This window comes from Zea mays, chromosome 1 (genome assembly GCF_902167145.1).
Source record: "Zea mays cultivar B73 chromosome 1, Zm-B73-REFERENCE-NAM-5.0, whole genome shotgun sequence".
Lineage (NCBI taxonomy): Eukaryota > Viridiplantae > Streptophyta > Magnoliopsida > Poales > Poaceae > Zea > Zea mays.
Window position 1 is genome coordinate 205,007,922 of NC_050096.1, and position 21,611 is coordinate 205,029,532.

At 48.9% G+C, this 21,611-nt stretch overlaps 1 protein-coding gene across 1 annotated transcript; it reads right to left on the bottom strand.

Moving 5' to 3' along the window:
• Positions 1-3,123: 3,123 nt before the first annotated feature.
• LOC100284274 (mitochondrial 2-oxoglutarate/malate carrier protein) lies at positions 3,124-4,898 on the bottom strand. The gene has a single exon (NM_001370620.1). The coding sequence runs from the start codon at positions 4,354-4,356 to the stop codon at positions 3,376-3,378; it is 981 nt and encodes a 326-aa protein (NP_001357549.1). The 5' UTR covers positions 4,357-4,898; the 3' UTR covers positions 3,124-3,375.
• Positions 4,899-21,611: the final 16,713 nt, after the last annotated feature.

A 21,611-nucleotide genomic window follows, 5' to 3' on the forward strand; every position in this document is an offset into this window, starting at 1 on the left:
AAAGAGGCTTCGAGTCCACTGCACGTGCGCGACTAGTAGTTGTCGGTTGGTCATTCGGTAAACTTGGCGCGGCAGATCGTGCGTAGCCATGGCATGGCAAATGGCAATGGCATGAACGTGGACAGACAGCCCAGACAAAGGTCCCGAAGTCCACGAACCGGTACTACTTCAGCTATTTTGAATATTCTTTCTCTTCTCCCACCACACGGAGCAGTATTCGACACTCTCTCTCTACAAAAAAAAAACCATACCGTCAAAAGGCATACTTTTTGTTAGCTTGTGGCGTGGTTTAGGTCCCAACTTGTCCACCTGGTAAAAGTATCCAGCAGAATATTTGGCCAGACAGACACCTCACGCTGTTGTCTTGTGTGTCTTCTTCTATAGCGCACCACCGATTTCCCCCCCCCCCCCCCCCCCCCCCCCCCACCTTTTTCCCCTGTCAGTGTCGTACTCGTCTGGCGTATCGTCTAAGCTCTTCGATTCGCAACCGATCCGGCGCTCTCCGACTTTTAGATTAGATGCATCCGACGACGACCACAAGAACCCCCGTAGGGTCCCACCCCGTTTCCGTAAAGTGGAGCTGCTAGTCAAATATTTCCGATTCCCTGACGAAGCCTGGTTATAATTGACAAAATACTAAAAATACTTTCGTAAAAAAATAGAGATAGACATGTATTACGAAAAAAGAAAAGAATGTTTGGGAAGAAGAAGAAGAAGAACAAAAAAGGTGCATCGCGAAGTAACACAACCTTAATGCAACCTGTCCTCGTGGTAAGCTGAAAAACTGGGCCGGCCAACTGGGCCAAGCCTAATAGGCCGACAGAGTGTTTACTCATAGAATCTGTCCGAGTGACAATTGCCAGCTGAAAAACACACAAGTGGGCCGGCCAAGTACAGCATGCCGACGAGTGTTACCCATGAAACATGTCCTCGTTGGTGCGAAGCCGAGAAACACGTGTCAAGTCCAATAGGCCGGCATGAGTACCGCCCAATTCAGCCCACCGGATGATCCTATTCCTATCCCTACGAGTGTCGTCTGTCAACTAAAGGTTTCTTGGATCTTGGTTCACTTCAACCCTGAACCTGAAGAGAGAACTTCCGTGTTCAGTGTTCTCATGGAACTTTCTGACCCATCTGCAGTGCAGTCCTTTTTCTTGTGGCTTGCTTCACTTTTCACCCATGTTCCTGCTCAAGATATATTACTAAAACATGTCAGTTCTTTTTTGTGTGTGTGTGTGTGTGAAAAAGAGAACCGGTGGTGTGGACTTCTTGTTTTTCTTAAACCCTGTGGCTGTACACGTTGCAGGCTAAGCCTGTTGTGCAGGCAACAATGGCATTGTTTGCACTGTATCGCTTTTGGTTGGATCAATGCAACTTCACGGTAAAGATTGCATGCTAAGAAGCTAGGTGGAATGCACAAATGGGGAACTTTATCAGGTGATTAGCGTGTTAACATGCCCGTTGCCCACTAACGTCCTGCACAAAGCATCAGAAAGCAGCAGCTCTGAGTGAACCTGGATAATAGGCAAAGCACCTGTACTGTATTGTACGCCTGAGAACTTGAGGAAGTGGTGAAGACAGCTGAAGGGGGATTCAGAAGTACCAGGCATCTGAATTTTTTTTTTCTCTACAAGCCGGCTAAGGTCCCCCGGCTAGGGAGGGTGGCCACGATAGCATGTTACTCTATCCGTTATTTTTTATTTATCTGACAAATATTGGAGAACAAAGGTAACCGTTTGATTATTGATCCATTACCACGTGCATCCATGGTGTATCCGTGGGTCGTAGACCGGTGGAAATATGTTCCTCAACTCCTGACCCCAGCATGTATCTTTAGCCATTGACTACATAGTGTAAGATAAAATTATAGAGTAAAATGAATTAGCGGTCCTCGAACTTATCACATTGTGCTATTTAGGACATCGAATTCAGAAAACCAGCAAAATGGATCCCCTAACTTAGTCGAACCATACAAAATCGTCTAAAACCGGATTTGTTCAAACGAGATATCGATGTGTCGTGCCACTACGAAGTTATTTGGTTCCCGAACCTGATATCCTGTGTTACTTGGGTTACGGTTTGATTAGCGTGCTACAACTTGGCATGTCATATCGGCATCTGGTTTAAGTAAACCTGTTTTTTAATGATTTTGCATGGTCTGACTAAGTTAGAGTGACATAATGTGTCAAGTTTGAGGACCACCACTGTATTTTACTCTAAATTATAGGTCAAAATATATTTGGTATAATAAAAAACGTTTATTATTTTTAGACCGAGAGAGCAGATTTCAGAAATAATCTTGAAAGTGCTCCTCCTGCAACAGTTCTGCTGGTGCTATTGCGGCCAAAGTTGGCAACCAATTTTGAAGAGCGTCATTGGTTAATCGTGCTCGAGGTGTGGCCACCGTCAGAGCCGCACTAACCACCGTTGCTATTGGTCTCTAATGTCGTAGTGACAGTTTGACACCCCCATTTGCATCGGCATCATGCACTGTCGGTTGCCCTCTGCGTGTGAACCTGCGTGCTTTTTAGGCAGGCCTTCTTTTGAATCTTCCAGTGTCAAGAAAGAAAAGTAGTGCTTGTCCTAGTAGCCCAGTGGCACAGTACCCTGGCCCCAGGGACACGATCGGGATCGGGACCAAATGCACGTTGAGACTGCAACATATTTGTGTCCGTCTGATTCCGCAGGCGACGGCTCAGATCGAATGATACAGTGATAAACAGTTAGTATAATAGTAGCTTCGTTAAACAGCGAGAAACCCGCGTTTTTACTTGTCTTTAAACAGTGATGAACAATGTTCCTCTTCAATGTGCACGACTGCGTAACGTGCACGTCCCTGTCGTGCGTGTACCAGTTGTATCATTTTTTTTTCGGATCGAGCGACACGTCGCAGCCTTGCCGTTGCTCCGTCTCCACGGGATCATGTCATGTGATCTCCCGAGCTAGCAGCATCGAGCAGGCGGAACCGGGGGAGGTTTCGTTCAAGGCCGTGGATTCCAACAAAAATAATAAAACTGTTGTCAGATCACTCGTGACGGAGAGAGCATGAACCGGCGGAAATTGTCTGTTCACGGTTCGTTCCAGTTCCAAGATCTTTGGAACTCGCCGAGATGAAGGCATGAGTTGAGACATTGCAGTAGCAATTTTAATTAATAAAAATGTTGGCAATTTGCATTTGGTCAAATCCATCCAGATACAACAGGATGCAGTGAAGCGCATGAGCACAAGTCTAACACGGGATGCAATGCAAGCAAAGGGCGTAATAGTAGTCGCGGCCTCTAGGGTGGCAGCGGGTTATTATTCTTGGCAGCGAACGCGGTGACGAACTGGCAGCGCAGCGTTTGTTGTCGTCATCATCTTTCCTCGTCGCCGGTCTCAGAACTCGACGCCCTTGAAGACCTTGCGCACCTGCTCGAGCGTGACGAAGAGCACAACGGTGAAGGGCCCCTGGCGCATCACGGTGGGGATGAACCCCTTGTACAGCGCCATGGGTCCCTCCGACCTGACGGTCTTGAGGGCGCAGTCGACGGCGCCGGCGTAGGGCGGGGGCGCGCCGGGCGCCACCTTCATGTTCATCATCCTCGTCTTGACGACGTCGACGGGGTTGGACGCGGCGGCGGCGACGATGCCGGCGGTGAAGCTGGCGGCCACGTGCGTGGCGAGGCCGTCGGCGCCCGGGCCGCGGCGCGCCAGGATGGCCTCCTTGGCCTGGTCGTACGTGGCCAGCTGCGACGCCGTGACGATCATGGCGCGGTTGACGGTGAGCGAGGACCCGCGCCAGAGGCTGCGCACGCCCTCGTCGCGCGCCATCCGGCCGATGGCGTCGCCGACGCCGCGGTAGTTCCGGCGCTCCGCGAGGGGCAGGCGCCCGTCCGCCTGCATCCGCACCATGGCCACGTCGGCCGGGTTGCCCACGGCGGCGCCGACGCCGCCGGCGACGAGGCCGGCCAAGATCTTGCGGTGCAGCGGGAGGACGCCGCCGTTCTCCCGGGCCCACCTGGTCTTGAGGATGTCGTACAGCCCCATCCGCGTGGTGGAGTAGAGCGTCTGCCGCAGCATGGTGGCGGACACCCCCGAGAAGAGGCCCGCGGCGCCCTCGGACCGCAGGATCTGCGCGCCGACGGCCAGCGGCCCGGGCTTCCGCGGCGGCGCCGGGATGTCGTGGTGGTGCGGGAGCGCGACGGCGTGGCCCCCGGCGTGGAAGGCGAGCGCCGGGCGCAGCGCCGGCTGCGGCGCCACGGCGGCCGCCGCCTCCCCCTGCAGCTGCATGCGGACCTTGATGAGGTCCAGCGGGTGGGTGGAGCAGCCGGCCACGATGGAGGCGATGCCGCCCTCGACGAATCCCTTGACACCCATCGCTTGCTTGCCCGGTTTCTTCTCTCCTTTTGGGTTTCAGGAGTTAGGGAGAGACGGATCCGAGAGCAAAGATGCCAACAAAACTAAAAACGGAAGCTGAGAGCCAGCTCGATCAAACGGAAACGAAATCCAGACGGGAGGAAAGGAAGAAGAAGAAGAAAAAAAGGAAGGCGGAGAATAGCTATTGCTGCCAATAGGAGCTGGGGCACATCTCACTGGAGACCAGGAGATGGGAATGGAGCGCGAAGGCTATGCAGGAGGAGTGTGGGACGCTGGCCCTCTGTGACATATGCTGGTCGTGCTTCCTACTTCCTCGGCGTCGGATGTGTGGGTGGGGGAAGAAGGCGGCAGGGAGGGGACGCAATTTATAGCTGGGTGGCGCGGTGCGGGAAGGGCCAGGGAAGGAGACGAACAGGGGGAGGCTCCGCGGTTGGGGTTCCGCTTCCACGGCCTCGCGCTCGCGGTCGGACTGGGGAAGGCAGATTCGCAGTCGCGGCGCGGCGCGGGCGGGTGGGAGAGGAAGGCGACCTGGCCGCCCGAGCTGTGATTGCTTTCTGGGATCGCTTCGCCTTAACGCGGAGTTGGGGGGGAGAAGGGGCCTGGCCTGGCCGCCCGCGTCATCGGTGCGGTGGGTTGGGTGGCCCGCGGCCGACTGCCTACGGCTTCCGTCCTTCCGCGCGTCGTGCGGCGGCGCGGGCATATAGGAGAGCTGGCGGGCAGCGGGCTGGCTGGTGGCCGTCCGCGAGCGGCTGTGCCCTGATCTGGACCGTCTGTTTGGGCCTGGCCTTGGTGGGCCCCATCCACAATTAGGGTTTGGAAACGAACGGCGGCGGGATTTGCTGGAGTTTTTTTTCTATTCGTTTTGGTAGGGTGGGGCCGTGGGGACTGGGGGTGCCCGAAGGACGAAGCGAAGGCAACGGGCAACGGCACGCGCCGAGGGACGCAGGGAGCGCAGGCTCACGTCTCACCACCCCTTTTTTCACGCAAAAGGGACGACGAGGCTGGCTGCCTAGCACGCACAGGACAGGAACGTGCTCGCCAACAAAACAAAACATATACAGGAGGGAAGACACACCGGAGGCGTTGGAATTGGGGAAGTGCTTTTCTGCGGCGGGGGTGTGAGGTGGGCCACGCGCGCGCTAGACCTTGGCGCGTAGCCAAGGAAAGGAATTGTAACAGACGGGATGCAGCGTCCTATCAGGGTCGTGTGTATTACGTGTGTACATGGGTGGCTCGTTCCAACACAGTGTACAGTCCAGCCAGGCACGCAGCAGCAGCAGCCAGCAGGCAGCAGTACCGCGCTATTGCTTTCGCACCGGCCTGATCGGCGCCAAGTTGTTGTTTGTTGCCGTGCGGCACGCAGCCGCCACATGCCAGGCCTCAGCGGCGGGCCGGTCGCCTGGCCATTTCCGCTCGCCCACCGTCCAGACGGAGCCAGAGCCACCACTCGAACGGGCGGGGGAGCGGCCAAGGTCTCATCCCGCCCGGCCTTGGCCTGGCGGCTCGCCGCATCCGCCTGCCTGGGAGCGGTTCCCACGGCCCCACCACCTCCACTCTTCCGGACGTCTGTCTGTTTGGTGTTTGCGCGCGGGGGGGTCCTGGCCGGCGTTTCGCGGTCGCGCCACGGGTCCTAGGCTGGTGGTGGGACTGGGAGTGCCACACTGGTGGACTAGTAGTAGAAGCCTAGAAGGAGCGCGTGGGCGCACGGTCCAGCCTCCAGTACAGCCGTTCCAGAGACGCGGGGGGAGCGCTAGGTCGCAGCTGGTGCGGGCTGGAACACCAATTCTCCGTAACGCGTCAACACGTCTGACCCTGCGAGCAGCGTGCATTAAACCTGTGCTCCATCAAGTCCACCAACCTGTGTGCCTTTCGCTAGCGTAGCTAGTAGTACGTACGTATACGTACTGGTGCTGAGCTGAGCCCTGGCCCCTGGACTTGTCCTGCGCCTCCTGCGTTGGTAACCAGAAAGAGGGCTGAGCCAGCCGTGGTTGCCTTTTGTTTGGGACTGGGACGCTAGTGTTTATAGGGGGCTACCGGGCAACTGGATCGGGAGGACGATGAAGAGCCCCAGGCAGGCAGCAACGCAGCGAGGCTAATGGTACGTGCTCCGTTTGGTCTTTTTTTTCCTTGTCTACTGCACTAGCCCCGTGATGCGATGAAAGTAGTGGGCTAGGAGGGGCAAGAGCATAGTACAATTACTCGTGCCAGTTGGTACGAAAGGCACTGGTGCCCTTCCAAAAAAGTGTTGGATCTGTTCGGTTCATGTCTACAAGACTACATTACTGTTTGGTTTCTTCTCACACCCATATTCTCGTCACATAATCTCTATGATATTTAGATTCTCAGAAAAAAGTTGAACTAAACAGACTCTTAACTACGTGTCCCATGTCATATGTTCATTTTGGTGTTAAACTTTACTCCCTAGAACCAAACATGAACACACATTTTGTAGATACCGTATTTAGTCACACTTATTTGGGATGGCCTTTTGTTTGATAGTTTTTATTCAGTATAGAGATTTTACAGCACAAATAGAATTGTTGTAACTATATTTACATTCAAAAGGTTTACTTGTCCCATATTAGTATATGAAATAACAATCGTGAGCCAAAGTCTTATCTTAACAATACAAAATGTGTCTTCTTCTTTTTTTTTTACAGGGCGGTTGCTAAAATAAATGGGGCCTTTGATGTTTACACTAAAACAATGTCAAATGTTTCGAGGCTGAAATATCCGAAGAAATTAAGGTAGCGTGTTTGGTTTCGGTGTCCTCGAGAGCCGCTTCGTTCGAGAAATTTTGAGAAGCTAAATAGTTAAACATTTTAGAGTAACTCCGAAAAATTAGCTAAAAAGACTAGTCAAATTTACTGATTTAGCTACTCTCTAAAATAGATTTTAGAGAAAAATATAGGCTAATCCAACAGACTCGGTAAACCTATGGATTGAATAGAGAGTGAAGTAGGTTATCCAAAATTAGAGAGCGACGATGGAGAAATAGAGAGCCGCTAAATTTGAAGAGTCGTTTACAGAATCTATTGGATACAATTTTCTTTTAATATTAGCTAAATTTACCTTTACAAAACCATATATCTAATCTCTTGAAGTTGCTCTTAGCATATTTTATTTTATTTTTAGAACAACACTGTTTTATATAGAATCAATCTAAACAATAATAAATTTGAAGCAGAGCGGCTCTATTCCAACGTATTTTGAAACCAAACCCTGAAACGTTATCTAAGGGTTTGGTTCGGTTCTACCCCAATCTATATGGACCGAGGAGGTTTTAATCCCTAGTAAGTCAAAATCCCCTTCAATCCGTATCAATCCCCTCCAATCTATATGGATTGAAAATAACCGAAAAGCTCTAAAAGAGTGGTGTAAGACAGGAAAGTTGTTGGTAGGTACCGCTAGAATGATATTGGGCAATGACAACGGGACGGTGGCATGTGCGGTGGCACGAGAAATCACGAGATCATAAATATGGACACTTTGCTAGTATACTTTTTATGGTGCTGAGTACTAATTAAGCCCGTGGAAAGGAGGCGTTCCACTCAGCTGAGATATGCATACAGCAAATATTCCAAGCCCGAAAGTTCTGAAGAAATTTAAAAGGTGGTTTGAAGTGGTTTAAGCCAGGAAAGTCACAGGTGACCACTCTGTAGCCGATTTGTTGACGGTTTCAGAAACGAGATAATATATGTACATTTACCTAACACGTGGTAACAAGTGACGTGAGAAGGACGTGCGACTCGCGAGCAAGACACATTCAACAGTGGCTCGTCAAGACGTGAGTAGAGCAGCCCTGGTTGGCTCGGCTGGTTGCTGGCCGTGCAGTTCATCTACTGCTTGTTTTCTGAAGAGCCGTTTGCAGCAAAGTCAGCTCTTGAGCTAATTTATTAACTCCTGCTCCGTTGAATAACTGGAAGTCAGCTTGGGTGTCCTGCGCGAGCACTACGGAGTACGGAGGCGCCATGCCGGCGCGGCGAGCGATTTCTTCGCTTCGTTCGTTGCACTGGCAATTTGGCAAGGCGCGCAAGGACTAGAGAGGTGGCTCTAACCTGTCCATGCGAGCAGTGCGGACCTTTCCCGATGTCCCGTACTCCCGTCGTAAAGCAAGCACGGCCACAGTACTGTACTGGATACGTTTTCCAGTGAATACGTACGCGTACTTTTAAAAATTTAGACAATTTCAGTAGTAGTTTAATCTAGAAATTGTTAGTCAACAAATATATGACGTCGGATATATGTACATGTGCTCTAAACGTGATGAACATATATAGAATAATAACTAACATAATTTTTATTATAAACAGTGTAGTAGATAGGTAGCCATGTTAACCATTACCATGAAAGAGAGGACGAAGTGAGCAATAGTGTCACTTACATATACTCTAAAAAAAACATGATTGCCAGCCCTCACCCTAAACTCTCGGACGACACTCATTTTGGAGGCTTGCTATTCTAATACTTGTGCGCATAAAAATTGGAATGGAGAGAACTTGACCAACAACAAAAGCAATGGAAAACCAATGAAATGAATAAAACGAACATATGACAGGATGGAGCTTTTGTCTTGAAGCGAGGAGAACCGAGCGGGAGCAGAAGATCAAGACCACGCGCTATGCCGCACCATGACCGTAACGGTGCCCACGCCCATGCCCATGCCATGTCACGCCTCACGTCGACTAGGCTCGGCTTGATGGTGGCAGTGATAGGACATATGCTCGTGTGACACATACGTCATCATACTTTTCTCAACATCTTTATATAGACAAATAGAATTCAATAATATAAGTTGAGTTAACATCTAGTCAAAATCTCATATGCTACTAAACCATGACACATACTTTATTTAATACATACATTAGAATTTATCTAATTATTTATATGGGACAAGTGCACAATATAACGAACAGTCTCACCAAATTTTAGGACATGTATTAAACACTCTCAAGACCATTGTTCCTTGAAATATGGGTTTTAGTGGAGGATGTTAAGTTGAGCATCCACATAGAACAAGGATTACACTTGTTCATAACTGAAGAATAGACTATGCTTTGAATTGACGGTTTTGTGAAGTGAGTTTTGCCGAAGGTTTTTTGGTACTAGACTGCTACAAGCGCCCCCTTTGTTTAAAACATATAAACCAAACTTCGAGGCATTTTATGACTATCTAGATATTATCTATATATCGTAGGTGTGACCAGCAATCGAACTCATATAGGTATGTTCCTTATAAAATATTTTGTAGGATAATATTCATGCTTATATAAGCCACTCAGAGAATTTTTTGTGAATTTAATCAACTTGCCATATGATATAGGAGGAATATGTATGTGGACCTTGTTATAAGAGGTCTCTCCATTAGTCAACCACTAGCTTGTTTCACCATTCTAATTCATAGAATATTTGGTCACATAGAATAGGTTACCACCGAAGAATGACTTCAAGTGGATCCCAAGCCCATTTCCCTCGATACACCTTCTATCATATTATGTGATAGACCCTTTTGTAAACTTATCCGCCAGATTCTTAGATGTATGGATATAGTTCAACGCTATTACTCTAGAGTTTCTTTGTTTTCTGATACATTTCAACCACCTTTTCACATGCCATGTGGACTTTATATTATTCTTATGCTCCGTTTGGATGTTGATATTGGAGGGCAAGAAATTGAATTGGGTTCAATACCAAATCAGCTATGATATTGAAGTGAGATGTAATTCTAATTCTATTATTTGGATGTCAATGAATTGAAGTTTGGAATTGTGCGGTCCAATTCCACACAATGCAGAGGGGTGATGCTCTATAGTGGGAAAGCGAGGTTCTAGTTATAGTCCAATTCCAAAGAATTGGGTCTTTGATTCCTAATCTCAATTCTATGTGCAACTAAACAATAGAATTTTGGAAAGCTGATTACAATTTCCAATTCCGTGCTCCAGTATCTACATCCAAATAGGGTATTAGAACTATTTATTTTAATTATCATAGTTTGATTGTCGTAGTTTATGGAGATAGTCAATATTGGTTTTCAACAACTAGTAAATCCATAAGGAGTTCAAAAGCCTCAATTGTGGCAATATCTAATGTTGTGCGTTCTTCTTTCATTGTTAACCTTGTTAATATGGTATACTTGCAAGACTTCCGTAAAACAATGCCATTTATAAGCGAGAACATATATATCCACTTGTAGTATAAATCTCACAGTCGTCAGATATCTATTTTGCATCACAATAAGGCTCCACAACTTAGGATACCCGATTTAGTGATTATCATAGCTCATAGTCCCTTTTGTATAGCGCAATATCCTCTCAAGGATATTCTGATGATCATCCCCTAGATTGGAAACAAACCAGCTAAGTTTGCTTTGAGCAAATGAGGTGTTAGCTCTCATTACACTAGCCAAATACATAAAAGAGAATGATTCAAGAATATCTCAATTGATCTCATGCTATTTTGCGATTTTTCTTTAACAGAATACTAGGGTCGTAAAGAGTCAGAGTAGATATGCAATCACCACATTCAAAGCGACTCATCACTTTTTCCATATAATAGGATTTCATAAGAGTAACCCACCATTTTCTTCTTCTCTCAACAACATTATGTTAAGAATAACATCAGCTTCTCCTAAATCTTTCATTTCAAAATTACTAGACAAAAAGTCTTTCACTTCCTTATTTGCATTAATATATTCCAAAAATTATTATATCATCCCATAGAAGCACAAGATCACACCTTCTTCCGCACTATATCGGTAATAGACATAATTATTAGCTTTATTTACAACAAATCCGTGCAATGTTAAAAGTTCATTGGACTTCACGTGCTAATGCTTAGGTGCTTGTTTTAGGGCATACAAAGATTTAATAACTTACATATCTTCCCTCTTTCGTATTTGCTACAAAACCATCAGGATTATCCATATAGATTTCTTTCTCAAAGCCTCCATTTAGAAAAGTATTATTAACATCCATTTGATTAATGAGAAGACCATGGGAGGCAGCCATGGGAAGTTTCACATGTGTGATCGTCAAGTGGGCAACTGATGAGTAAGTATCAAAATAATCTTCACTTTTTTGTAGATACAACACTTGACCACAAGCCTCGCCTTGTACTTATCAATAGTACCATCAGGACTAGTCTTTTTCTTAAACACCCATTTTACATTCCACATGTTTGCACCCATAACGACGATCAACTACCTTCCAAGTTCTATTAGACGTAATTGAGTCCATCTAACTCTAGACATCTTTCTTCTACAAGTAAGCATCAAGAGAATAATATGCCCCTTATATAGTTTTAGGAGTTTTACCCATAAGGTATATAAAATAGTATTCACCAAAATACTTTATAGTCCTTTGTATTTTACACTTTTGAGTGACTATAGTATTATCCTCCTCTAAATTTTCCACATAGGTTTCAATATCAGCGTATACTACCAATTTATGCATCTCAGATAAAATAGATTTATGACTAGGTGTGCTAGGTATATTTTTTCATAAGAAATCCACTCTAAAATGTAGCATCTCTGTATTCCATAATTGTACCAACATTCATATCAGGCACTCCTAGAGTTTATTATTAAAAATCTATAATCAATGTTGTTAAAAGCATACCAAGAAAGACACAATTAGCATTTTATCCAAGATTTTTTTCTTGTTGATTGGACCATTCATGTAACACCCTGAATTTGGGGTATAAAATTTATTTCTAATTACCAACCAAATTCAGGTGTTACTCTTCTCCCTCTCTCTAGTTTCTCTCTCTTTTTTTGGTAGAATTAGCTTAATTAGTGAGGGATTATTTATTTTATTTTATCCAAACAATATGGGTCATGAAATGTTGCATCATGTTGAGCTCCAAATATTCTTTGAATTGTTGCACATGTTTGATTTGGTTTGAATTTGAAACTTGGTTTGAATTTGAATTGAAAACCCTAGAGAAAATAAATAGAAAAACAATTAAAAATTCCCTGGAAAATGGAAAAGCCAATTCGACCCAGTCGGCCCACCAGGCCCAGCCCCGCGCGCGCCCGCTCCCGCGCGCCCTTGGTCCCTGATAGGCAGGTCCTGCCTATCGGCGCCAACCCACACACCTCTTCTTTTCCTCTCTCCCTCTCGATGCTCTGTGGGGCCAACCTGTCGGCGCCGTTTCTTTTTCGCACGCGCTCGCTCTCTCTGCCTCGCGGACCCCACCCATCAGCCCATCCCTAACCTCTCGCCCACGTCCCCTGCTGTGGACGCGCCCACGTCCGCGCGTTCTCCGACCACCTTCGCATGCCCTCGCCCCTTTAGACCCCGTGCCCCGCTCGCCCACTTCCCCCCTGCTCACTTGCGCCCTCAACCGAGCTCTCTTGCCCCCTCTCTCGCCCTGCGCACGCGACCAGACAAGCTTCGCCGCCGCTCACCGAGGACCGTCGCCGTTCCGCGATCGTCGTTGAGTCCCCGCCGTGTCCATTGCCTCGGTAAGCTCTGCCGCACCACCCGCAGCTCGGGACACCCTTCGGTTCGTCCTTTCTTTCTCTGGTTCATCCGGTCCGCGCTCACTTGAGCACTTCTTGCGCAGCCGGACTCCGCCGCCGTCGACCCGAGACTTCACTGCCTCCCCGCCGTCCTCCAGACGCTCCTCAGTTCGTTCTTGTGGTAAGCAACCTTCCCATGCCCTTAATTCGTCTGTTACCGTCCTTGTGTCCATGCAATTCCTCGCAGGAGTTGATCCATGCAGCCGTTAGCCCGCATCGATGTGTCTCATGCTCTCTAGTGCTCCTGCGCTGGCGTGGTACCCACGGCCGAGTTCGCCAGGTCGCCCTGAACGTGCCTGACCCTTTTCCTAAGCCCCTAGAACCCCACCGTGGTCGTCCCGCTCGTCTCTGACGAGACTTCGTCGCGGGGTCTAGCCGCGCCACCGCGCCGATGTCCGGCCACCGGCTGTTGGATCTCGGGCGTCCGTCTGAGATCTGGCGGTCCTGATTTAATCAGAGCAGATCTAATCTCAGCCCTCCGATCCAGATCCGGCCGTTCTTCTCTCTCTCCCTCACTCGCGCCCCTACCGTTGGGTCCGGCCTGTCAGCCCCTGTCACACCCGGTTTTAGAAGGCAAACCGAATGCGAACCATGTACGTGCCAGGATCAGTTATTCACGTACACAGCAGTTACATAATATGGACATCATCACACAGTGCTCAAAATAGTATTAATAAGGGAAATAGTCGATTACATCATACGTCTGAGACGTCCATATAGTTCTTACAATAAATCAAAGTGCGGAAAAGAAACGTAGATAACGCGGCCTTCACAGGCAGCCGACTGGGGGTTGCCGCTAACCCACACCTAGAACTCGTCGTAATCTTGGAACTCCTGGAAGTCTCCTTCCACAGCTTCATCTTCTCCTGAGCAGTGGTTGCAATGCTGACAACCTGGGGGGGGGGTTTGGTGTGTAGAGCAAGGGTGAGTACACATCAACATACTCAGCAAGCATCCTGTTTGGCTGTAGTGGACTAGCTTTATGTGGGGATAAGTCAAGCAGTTGCTTTTAGTTGGTCAGATTATTATTTACTAGTAGAAAGCCAAGTTTTAGCATTAACCCAAGTTATTAACCCGATGTACCCTTTCCAAACGGAAAGAATACCACTTACCAGCACCATAGTCATAACCAAAACCATCAATCTCATTGCCACCTGTAAACCAAAAGGTCTCTTATCAAGTACCACTAATCACTGGAGCTCCCTTGGCCGCTCATAACCGCGAGCACGGCTGATATATCAGTTTCATAACACTCTGCAGAGGTTGTGCACTTTACCCACAAGCCGTGATTCCCTCTCTGGCCCGGGCTTGCAAGACCCTTATTCACTCCCGAGGTGAATGGCCAAGGATTCACTACGAAGCCTTTACAAAGATTCCCCGGGGCTGTAGCCACCCGTTAGGTTTCCTAAATGCACCGCACTCCTCCCCAAGGGACAAATCAACCTTGGCAGAGCGAGCCGCATACACCGAGCCCCATTGACGGCACGACGGCTAAGTGAACTACACCCCGGATCCTCTAATTATTCAGCTAAGGGCACCCCATTCCACCCTCATGGTTGCACTGTTTTCCCGGGCGGTCATCCATAGAACAGGTCCTTACGGAGAGGCACTCGAGAAACCGCTCGAGCCCCCTTGAATACCACAAGTACAACATCATAATAAGAGAAGGGAAAACAGCGTATCATAGATAATCACATCATGTTCATTGATTAGAGTTGAGCAATAGCATCAGACTAAGTAGTAATAATCCGACCCAAATAGGTAAACAAGGACATGGATAACAAAAGCTAGTCAATCCTTAGGTATAAATGTGTAATGCGGGAGGTGAATTAAAGAATGAATAGGACAGAGATAGGTCAAAGGACACTTGCCTCCACCAAACGACTGCTGCTCAGGGGCTTCTCCTGCGAATTCCTCGGGCTCTTCGACCGGATCGTTCTCTATGCGAGCGCAAACACACATACATACATCCACATATTTAATACAAAAGAACAGTACACCATATAAGATAACAAATAAAGCGAATATGCATCAAGTATGACGTTCGATAACGCATTTGTTATGGTTAGAAAGAAACGGGAAAGGTCTCGCGGGGGGTTAAATTTTATACACTAATGACACAATTGGTTTTTAACAACATAATTCTGTTATATATATTTATATATACTGATGGAAACCTAATCACTTTTAGTTGATCAACATTGCACAGGGTAAACAATTAACTACGTGAATCCATAACATAACGGAATTTTAAATTAAACTTCCTATTTTCCCATAGCATGAACAGTGATTAGCCTACTTAAAATACAGTAATTATGATCACAGAAAGTAAATAAAATTAAATAAAAAAAAAATAAAAAACAGAAGGGGGGGGGGCGGTTGAACCGGCCCTAGGGCGGTTGAACCGGCCCTAGGCGGGGCGCGGGCGCGGGCGGGGCTGGCCGGGCGGCTGAGCCGCTGAGCCGGCCGGTTGAACCGGCGGCCAGGCGGGCGCGCGGGGGGGGGGGGGGGTCGGGCTGGGGAGGGCGGGCGGCGCAGGGGGCGGCCGAGCCGGCCGAGCAGGGGGCGGGCGGCCGAGCCGCAGGGCGCGCAGGGGCGCGGGGCAGGGCGCGGGGCAGGGCGCGGGGCAGGGCGCGGGGCGGCCGAGCGGCCGAGCCGGCGGGGTGGGGCGGGCGGCCGAACCGGCCATGGGGCCGAGCGGCGAGGGGAAGGGGAGGGAGGAGAGGGGAGAGAGGGAGAGAGGGAGGAGGGGGGGGGGGGGGCTTACCGGCGTCGGGGATCGACGGCGAGGGGCGGCCGGCGGCAGGGGGCGGCGCGGCAAGCAGGGGGCGGCGGCGGCTACCTAGGGCAGGGGGCGGGTAGGGGGTAGGGGCGACGGCTTAGGTGGGGAGGGAGAAAATGAGGGGGGGGAGAGGGAGAGGGTTAGGGAATAAGGGAAAGAGGGGGGGGCGGCTGGGCCTTCCAGGCCCAAGAGGGGGGGCGCGCAGGGGCCTGGGCCGGCCGGGGTCGGCCCACGGCGCGGGAGGGAGAGAAAAAGAGGAGAGAAAAAGAGAGGGAGAAAAAAAAGAAAGAAAAGATCTTCTCCGCATTTTCGAAATCCGATCTTTCTACATGAATGCAATTGCGCTTTCAAAGCAATCAAAAGAAATGCAAGGTTCGGCATGGTGCATCAAACAACATAAAGTACTTAGGGTTTTCTTACACGGGAAATCCAAACCGAATCCCGCTAGAACTTTGGAAAAGGTCAAGGTTTAGCGAAGGGAAAAAGAAAAGGAAAAGGTAACGCCCGAATTTTGGCGAGTAAAGAAAAGAAAAAATTCAACTGCAAAATTCGGGGCGTTACAAACCTATCCCCCTTAAAAGAATCTCGCCCTCGAGATTCAGGGTTGGCTAGCAAAGAGCTCTGGGTACTTGGCCATCAGATCATCTTCACGCTCCCAGGTTGCTTCTTCCTCAGAGTGGTGATTCCATCTGACTTTGCACATTCTGACGGTCTTCCTTCGGGTGACTCTATCTGCAACCTCAAGGATCTGAGCTGGCTTCTCAACATAGGTCAAGTCCTCCTGGACCTCCAGACCTTCCACTGGCAACTGCTCTTCCGGCACACGCAAGCACTTCTTCAACTGAGACACATGAAAGACATTATGCACAGCAGACAAATTCTCTGGCAAACTGAGCTGATAAGCCACTTCTCCTCGTCTTGCAAGAATCTGATACGGACCAATGTAGCGGGGTGCTAGCTTGCCTTTCACTCCGAATCTTCTGACTCCTCTGATCGGTGACACTTTCAGATAAACAAAGTCTCCGACTTCGAAACTCAGCTCTCTTCTTCTTGTGTCTGCATAGCTTCGCTGCCTCGATTGCGCTATCTTCAGATTCTCTCGGACCATCTTGATGTTCTCTTCGGCTTCAAGCAGAATATCTGGCCCAAACACCTGCTTCTCTCCAGGCTGATCCCATTGCAACGGAGTTCTGCAACTCCTTCCATACAGCGCTTGAAACGGTGACATCTTCAAACTGGCCTGATAACTGTTGTTATAGGAAAACTCTGCATAAGGCAATCGCTTGTCCCATCCGGACTGATCTTGCAACGCACAGGCTCTCAACATATCTTCAAGGATTTGATTGGTTCTTTCAATCTGACCATCTGTCTGCGGGTGATAAGCTGAACTGAAATTCAGATGCGTGCCCAAGGCTTCATGCAACTGCTGCCAGAAATGAGAGGTGAACTGCGTTCCTCTGTCTGACACTATCTTCTTTGGCACACCATGAAGACAAACGATCCGAGACATATACAATTCTGCCAATACTGCACTGCTGTAGTTGATCTTGACAGGTATGAAGTGGGCTGACTTGGTCAAACGGTCCACTACTACCCAAATGGAATCGTAGCCGGCTCGAGTGCGAGGCAATCCGACTATGAAATCCATACCAATTTCATCCCATTTCCACTGAGGGATCTGCAACGGTTGCAACAATCCAGCAGGTCTCTGGTGTTCTGCCTTAATTCTTCGGCAACTATCGCACATAGCCACATGCTCTGCGATTTCCCTCTTCATTCCGTACCACCAGAATTTCTTCTTCAGATCCTGATACATCTTCTCACTGCCAGGGTGAATCGAATAAGCTGTCTCATGAGCTTCCTTAAGAATCAACTCCCGAATAGACTGGACATTGGGAACACACAAGCGGTCTTTGAACCATACCACACCTCCAGCATCTTCTCGAAAATCTTTGCCTCTGCCATCTAGAATCAATCGCCGAATCTCACTGATCTTCTCATCATTTTTCTGCGCTTCTTTGATTTCGCGCTCCAAGGTAGGTTCCAACTCAACCGTGACTCCTCGCGAATTGTTCAGAAATCCGAGACTCAACCTGTCAAACTCCTTGGCCAACTCATAGTCTTTGATCAATTCTAACCATCTTCGTTGCCTCATGTTCAACTCTGACTGAGTGAATATGTACTTCAGACTCTTATGGTCTGTGTAAACATCGCATTTCTGTCCATACAGATAGTGCCTCCATGTCTTCAGTGCGTGAACCACTGCTGCCAACTCTAGATCATGGATTGGGTAATTCTTCTCATGAACCTTCAGCTGTCGGGACGAGTAAGCCACAACTCTTCCCTCTTGCATCAACACACATCCCAAACCTGTGTAACAAGCATCGCAATACACCGAGAAGGGCTTGTGCACATCAGGCAAGACTAGGACAGGCGCTGTAGTCAACTTCTCTTTCAGCGCTTCAAAGGCCTCTTGGCATTTCTGGGTCCACTTGAACTCAACCTTGTTGCCTAGCAACGCTGTCATTGGCTTCGCAATCTTCGAAAACCCTTCAATGAATCGCCGATAATATCCGGCCATTCCAATGAAGCTCTTGATTCCTCGAGCATCCGTTGGCGCTTTCCAGTTCAGAATATCTGCCACTTTCTTCGGATCCACAGCCAATCCTTCTTTGTTGATTATGTGACCCAAGAACAGGACTTCACTGATCCAGAACTCACACTTGCTCAACTTTGCATACAACTGGTGCTCTCGCAATCTCTGCAATACCATCCTCAAATGATCTGCATGCTCTTCTTCACTTTGAGAATAAACCAGAATGTCATCAATGAATACCACCACGAACTTATCAAGATAATCCATGAATACACTGTTCATCAAGTTCATAAAGAATGCTGGCGCATTGGTCAAACCAAAAGACATCACTGTGAACTCATATAAACCATACTTGGTAATGAATGCCGTCTTCGGAATGTCCGAAGGTCGGATCCTGAGCTGATGATAACCTGACCTCAGATCGATCTTGGAGAACACACTGGCTCCTCTCAACTGGTCGAACAGATCTTCTATTCTGGGCAAAGGATACTTGTTCTTGATCGTGACCTCATTCAAAGCTCGATAATCAATACACATCCTCTTGGTGCCATCTTTCTTCTCCACAAACAAGACAGGGGCGGCCCAAGGCGAAGTGCTTGGCCGGATGTAACCTTTCTCTGACAGCTCATCAATCTGCTTCTTAAGCTCAACCAACTCTGGTCCAGATATTCTGTAAGCTCTCTTAGAGATGGGGGCGGTTCCAGGAAGAAGCTCTATGGCAAACTCAACTTTCCGCTCTGGTGGCATACCCGGTAAATCCTTTGGAAACACATCTGGGAACTCGGACACAACCTTAATACTCTCAATTGGATCTGCTTCACTGCTATCGACAGCTATCTGATAACAACTTCCTTTCTTTGGCTCAGGCGGGACTAACTCGGTCACCACTTCCTCTCCTAGTGGGGACACCAACTTGATTGTCCTTTTATCACAACTGATAACTGCCTGATACTTATCTAGCCAATTCATCCCTAGGATGACATCTATTCCCTGAGTACCCATTACTATAAGGTTGGCGGGAAATGCTATCCCCCTTATTTTCACACTTATATTCAAACAAATGCTATCAGCTCGAATTCTACCACCGGCTGAGTCAATTTGAATGGGGGTTAACATGGTAGTAGTTGGAAGATTATGTGCTTCTACCCATGATGCAGTAATGAAAGAATGTGTTGCTCCAGTATCAAATAACACTTCTGCAATATGGGAGTCGACTGGGAACATACCTACTATCATGTCGGGGGTCTCCTGAACTGCTTCAGCTTCCAAGTGGTTCAATCTTCCATGATTATAGCGCGGCTGAGAGCGATTGCCTGCTCCAGGCTGAGACACATTCTGCTTTGCTGGGGCATTGGGGCCTGACTGCTGCTGGGCTGCCTTCTTCGGACATTGCATCACCCAGTGGCCTTGCTCTCCACAGTGGAAACATGCTCTGTTTCCAACCTGAGCTGGTGCTGCCTGACTGTTCTGCTGATTTGCTGGGGCAGGAAGACGAGGTGTCTGCTGATTCTGCCTCTGAAACTGACCTCCTCCTGACTGATTGCTCTGACGATTCTGGTACTGATGCTGAGGATACTGCCTTTGGAACTGCTGATACTGCTGACGCTGCTGATGCTGCTGAGATGGACGCTGGTTCTGCCTGAACTGCTGAGGTTGATTGCCTGAGAAACGGGGACGGCTGCTGCTCCCAGGCTGGGGTCCACTGATCTTGCGCTTACGATCTTCCATCTCCTTGCGCTTCCTTTCTGTCATGATTGCTCTGTCAATCAGGTGCTGGAATGTCGGGAAGGTGTGATTCATCAGCTGATACTGCAGAGGGTCAACCAAGCCTCTCAGGAAACGGTACTGTCGCTTGGCGTCGGTGTTGACATCTTCAGGAGCATAGCGAGACAATTGCAGAAACCTGTCTCGATACTCACTGACAGACGATGACCCTTGCTTGAGGGCCAGGAACTCCTCCTTCTTCACTGTCATCAGACCTGCAGGCACATGGTACTGACGAAAGCTACCTCGGAATTCTTCCCAGGTAATGGTGTCGGGGTTGGCATGGGTGGCGAGGTAAGACTCCCACCATGACTGGGCTGCTCCTCTCAACAGACGGGGACCATACAAGACTTTCTCCCGGTCATCGCACTGAGCGGTATGCAACTCCCGCTCCACAGTGCGCAGCCAATCTTCAGCATCCATGGGGTCAGAAGAGTGAGCGAACGTTGGTGGATGACCTCTCATGAATTCAGCACGCTTGTCTCTAGGCATCTGAGGCATCTGAGGCTGGGGTGGTGCTTGCTGCTGTTGCTGCTGCTGCTGCTGCTGAATGGCGGCCAGAGTCTGACCGATGGCTTGAACTGCCTGAGTCTGCATCAGAAACATCTGCTCGATCGACATCGGGGGCGGGGGCGGCAGGTGCTGCTGCTGGGGCACCTCATCCTGCGGAGCGGCTCGCTCCTGCTGAGCACGCCTTCCTCCTCTACGCCTGTTCTCTGACATCTGCAGAACGCAACCACACATCAGAACTGATCTGGCAAAGCTTGCAGCATAAGAAAAGAGTATAGAATTCTCCAACAGCACTGAACAGATGAGCATCTTCACTGATCTCCAACACAGACCACACAGCTTCTCAGATAAAGAGGAAAGGAGAATAATGGGTTTCCCAACTATATAACTAACTTTATTGACATAGTATGTAAACCAAAATGCAGGGGATACCCACACTCTGGTGACAATCATTACAAAGATCCAAATCAAACATAGTTCATCATGACAAACATAAATGCACAGGATATAGCAAACTACCCTGTCTAACTAAAACTAACTAAGACCGAGACTAACGCTAAGACTGAAGCTTCCATGTATATATTTATTTCGTATTAATTACAAGATCCAACTCTAACGATCTATGGTTCTAGGTTTATCTTGGTCTTGCAGGCGGGATTGCCATAAGACTGGTGTCCACGCTGAGGTGAGCGGTACGGGTGCTGAGTCCCAACGGGAGCGGGGGAACCACCGTCCAGAAAACGACGTTCCGCACGCTCAGCCCGCAGCAGGGCGATCTCAGCACGAGCCCTACTCAGCTCGTCTAATGCATGGTCCAGCTCCGTGTTTAGCACGGCGGCTAGGTTGACTGTGCTGCTCAACCTAGGATTGCCCTCACCGACGGGTGAGACAATCACGCCTCCTGTGCTGCCAGATGAACGGCGGGGGTAATACTTCAGGTCAAGACCGTCAGCTGCCCCACCGAAAACCGAGCAGTAGTGCGAAAGCGCACGCCGTGCAGCATCTTGCATGGCTGCCTCAGCTGAGTCCCGCTCAGAGATAGAATAGTGCTCTGAACAGGCCTCTGCACCCTGGAGACTGTC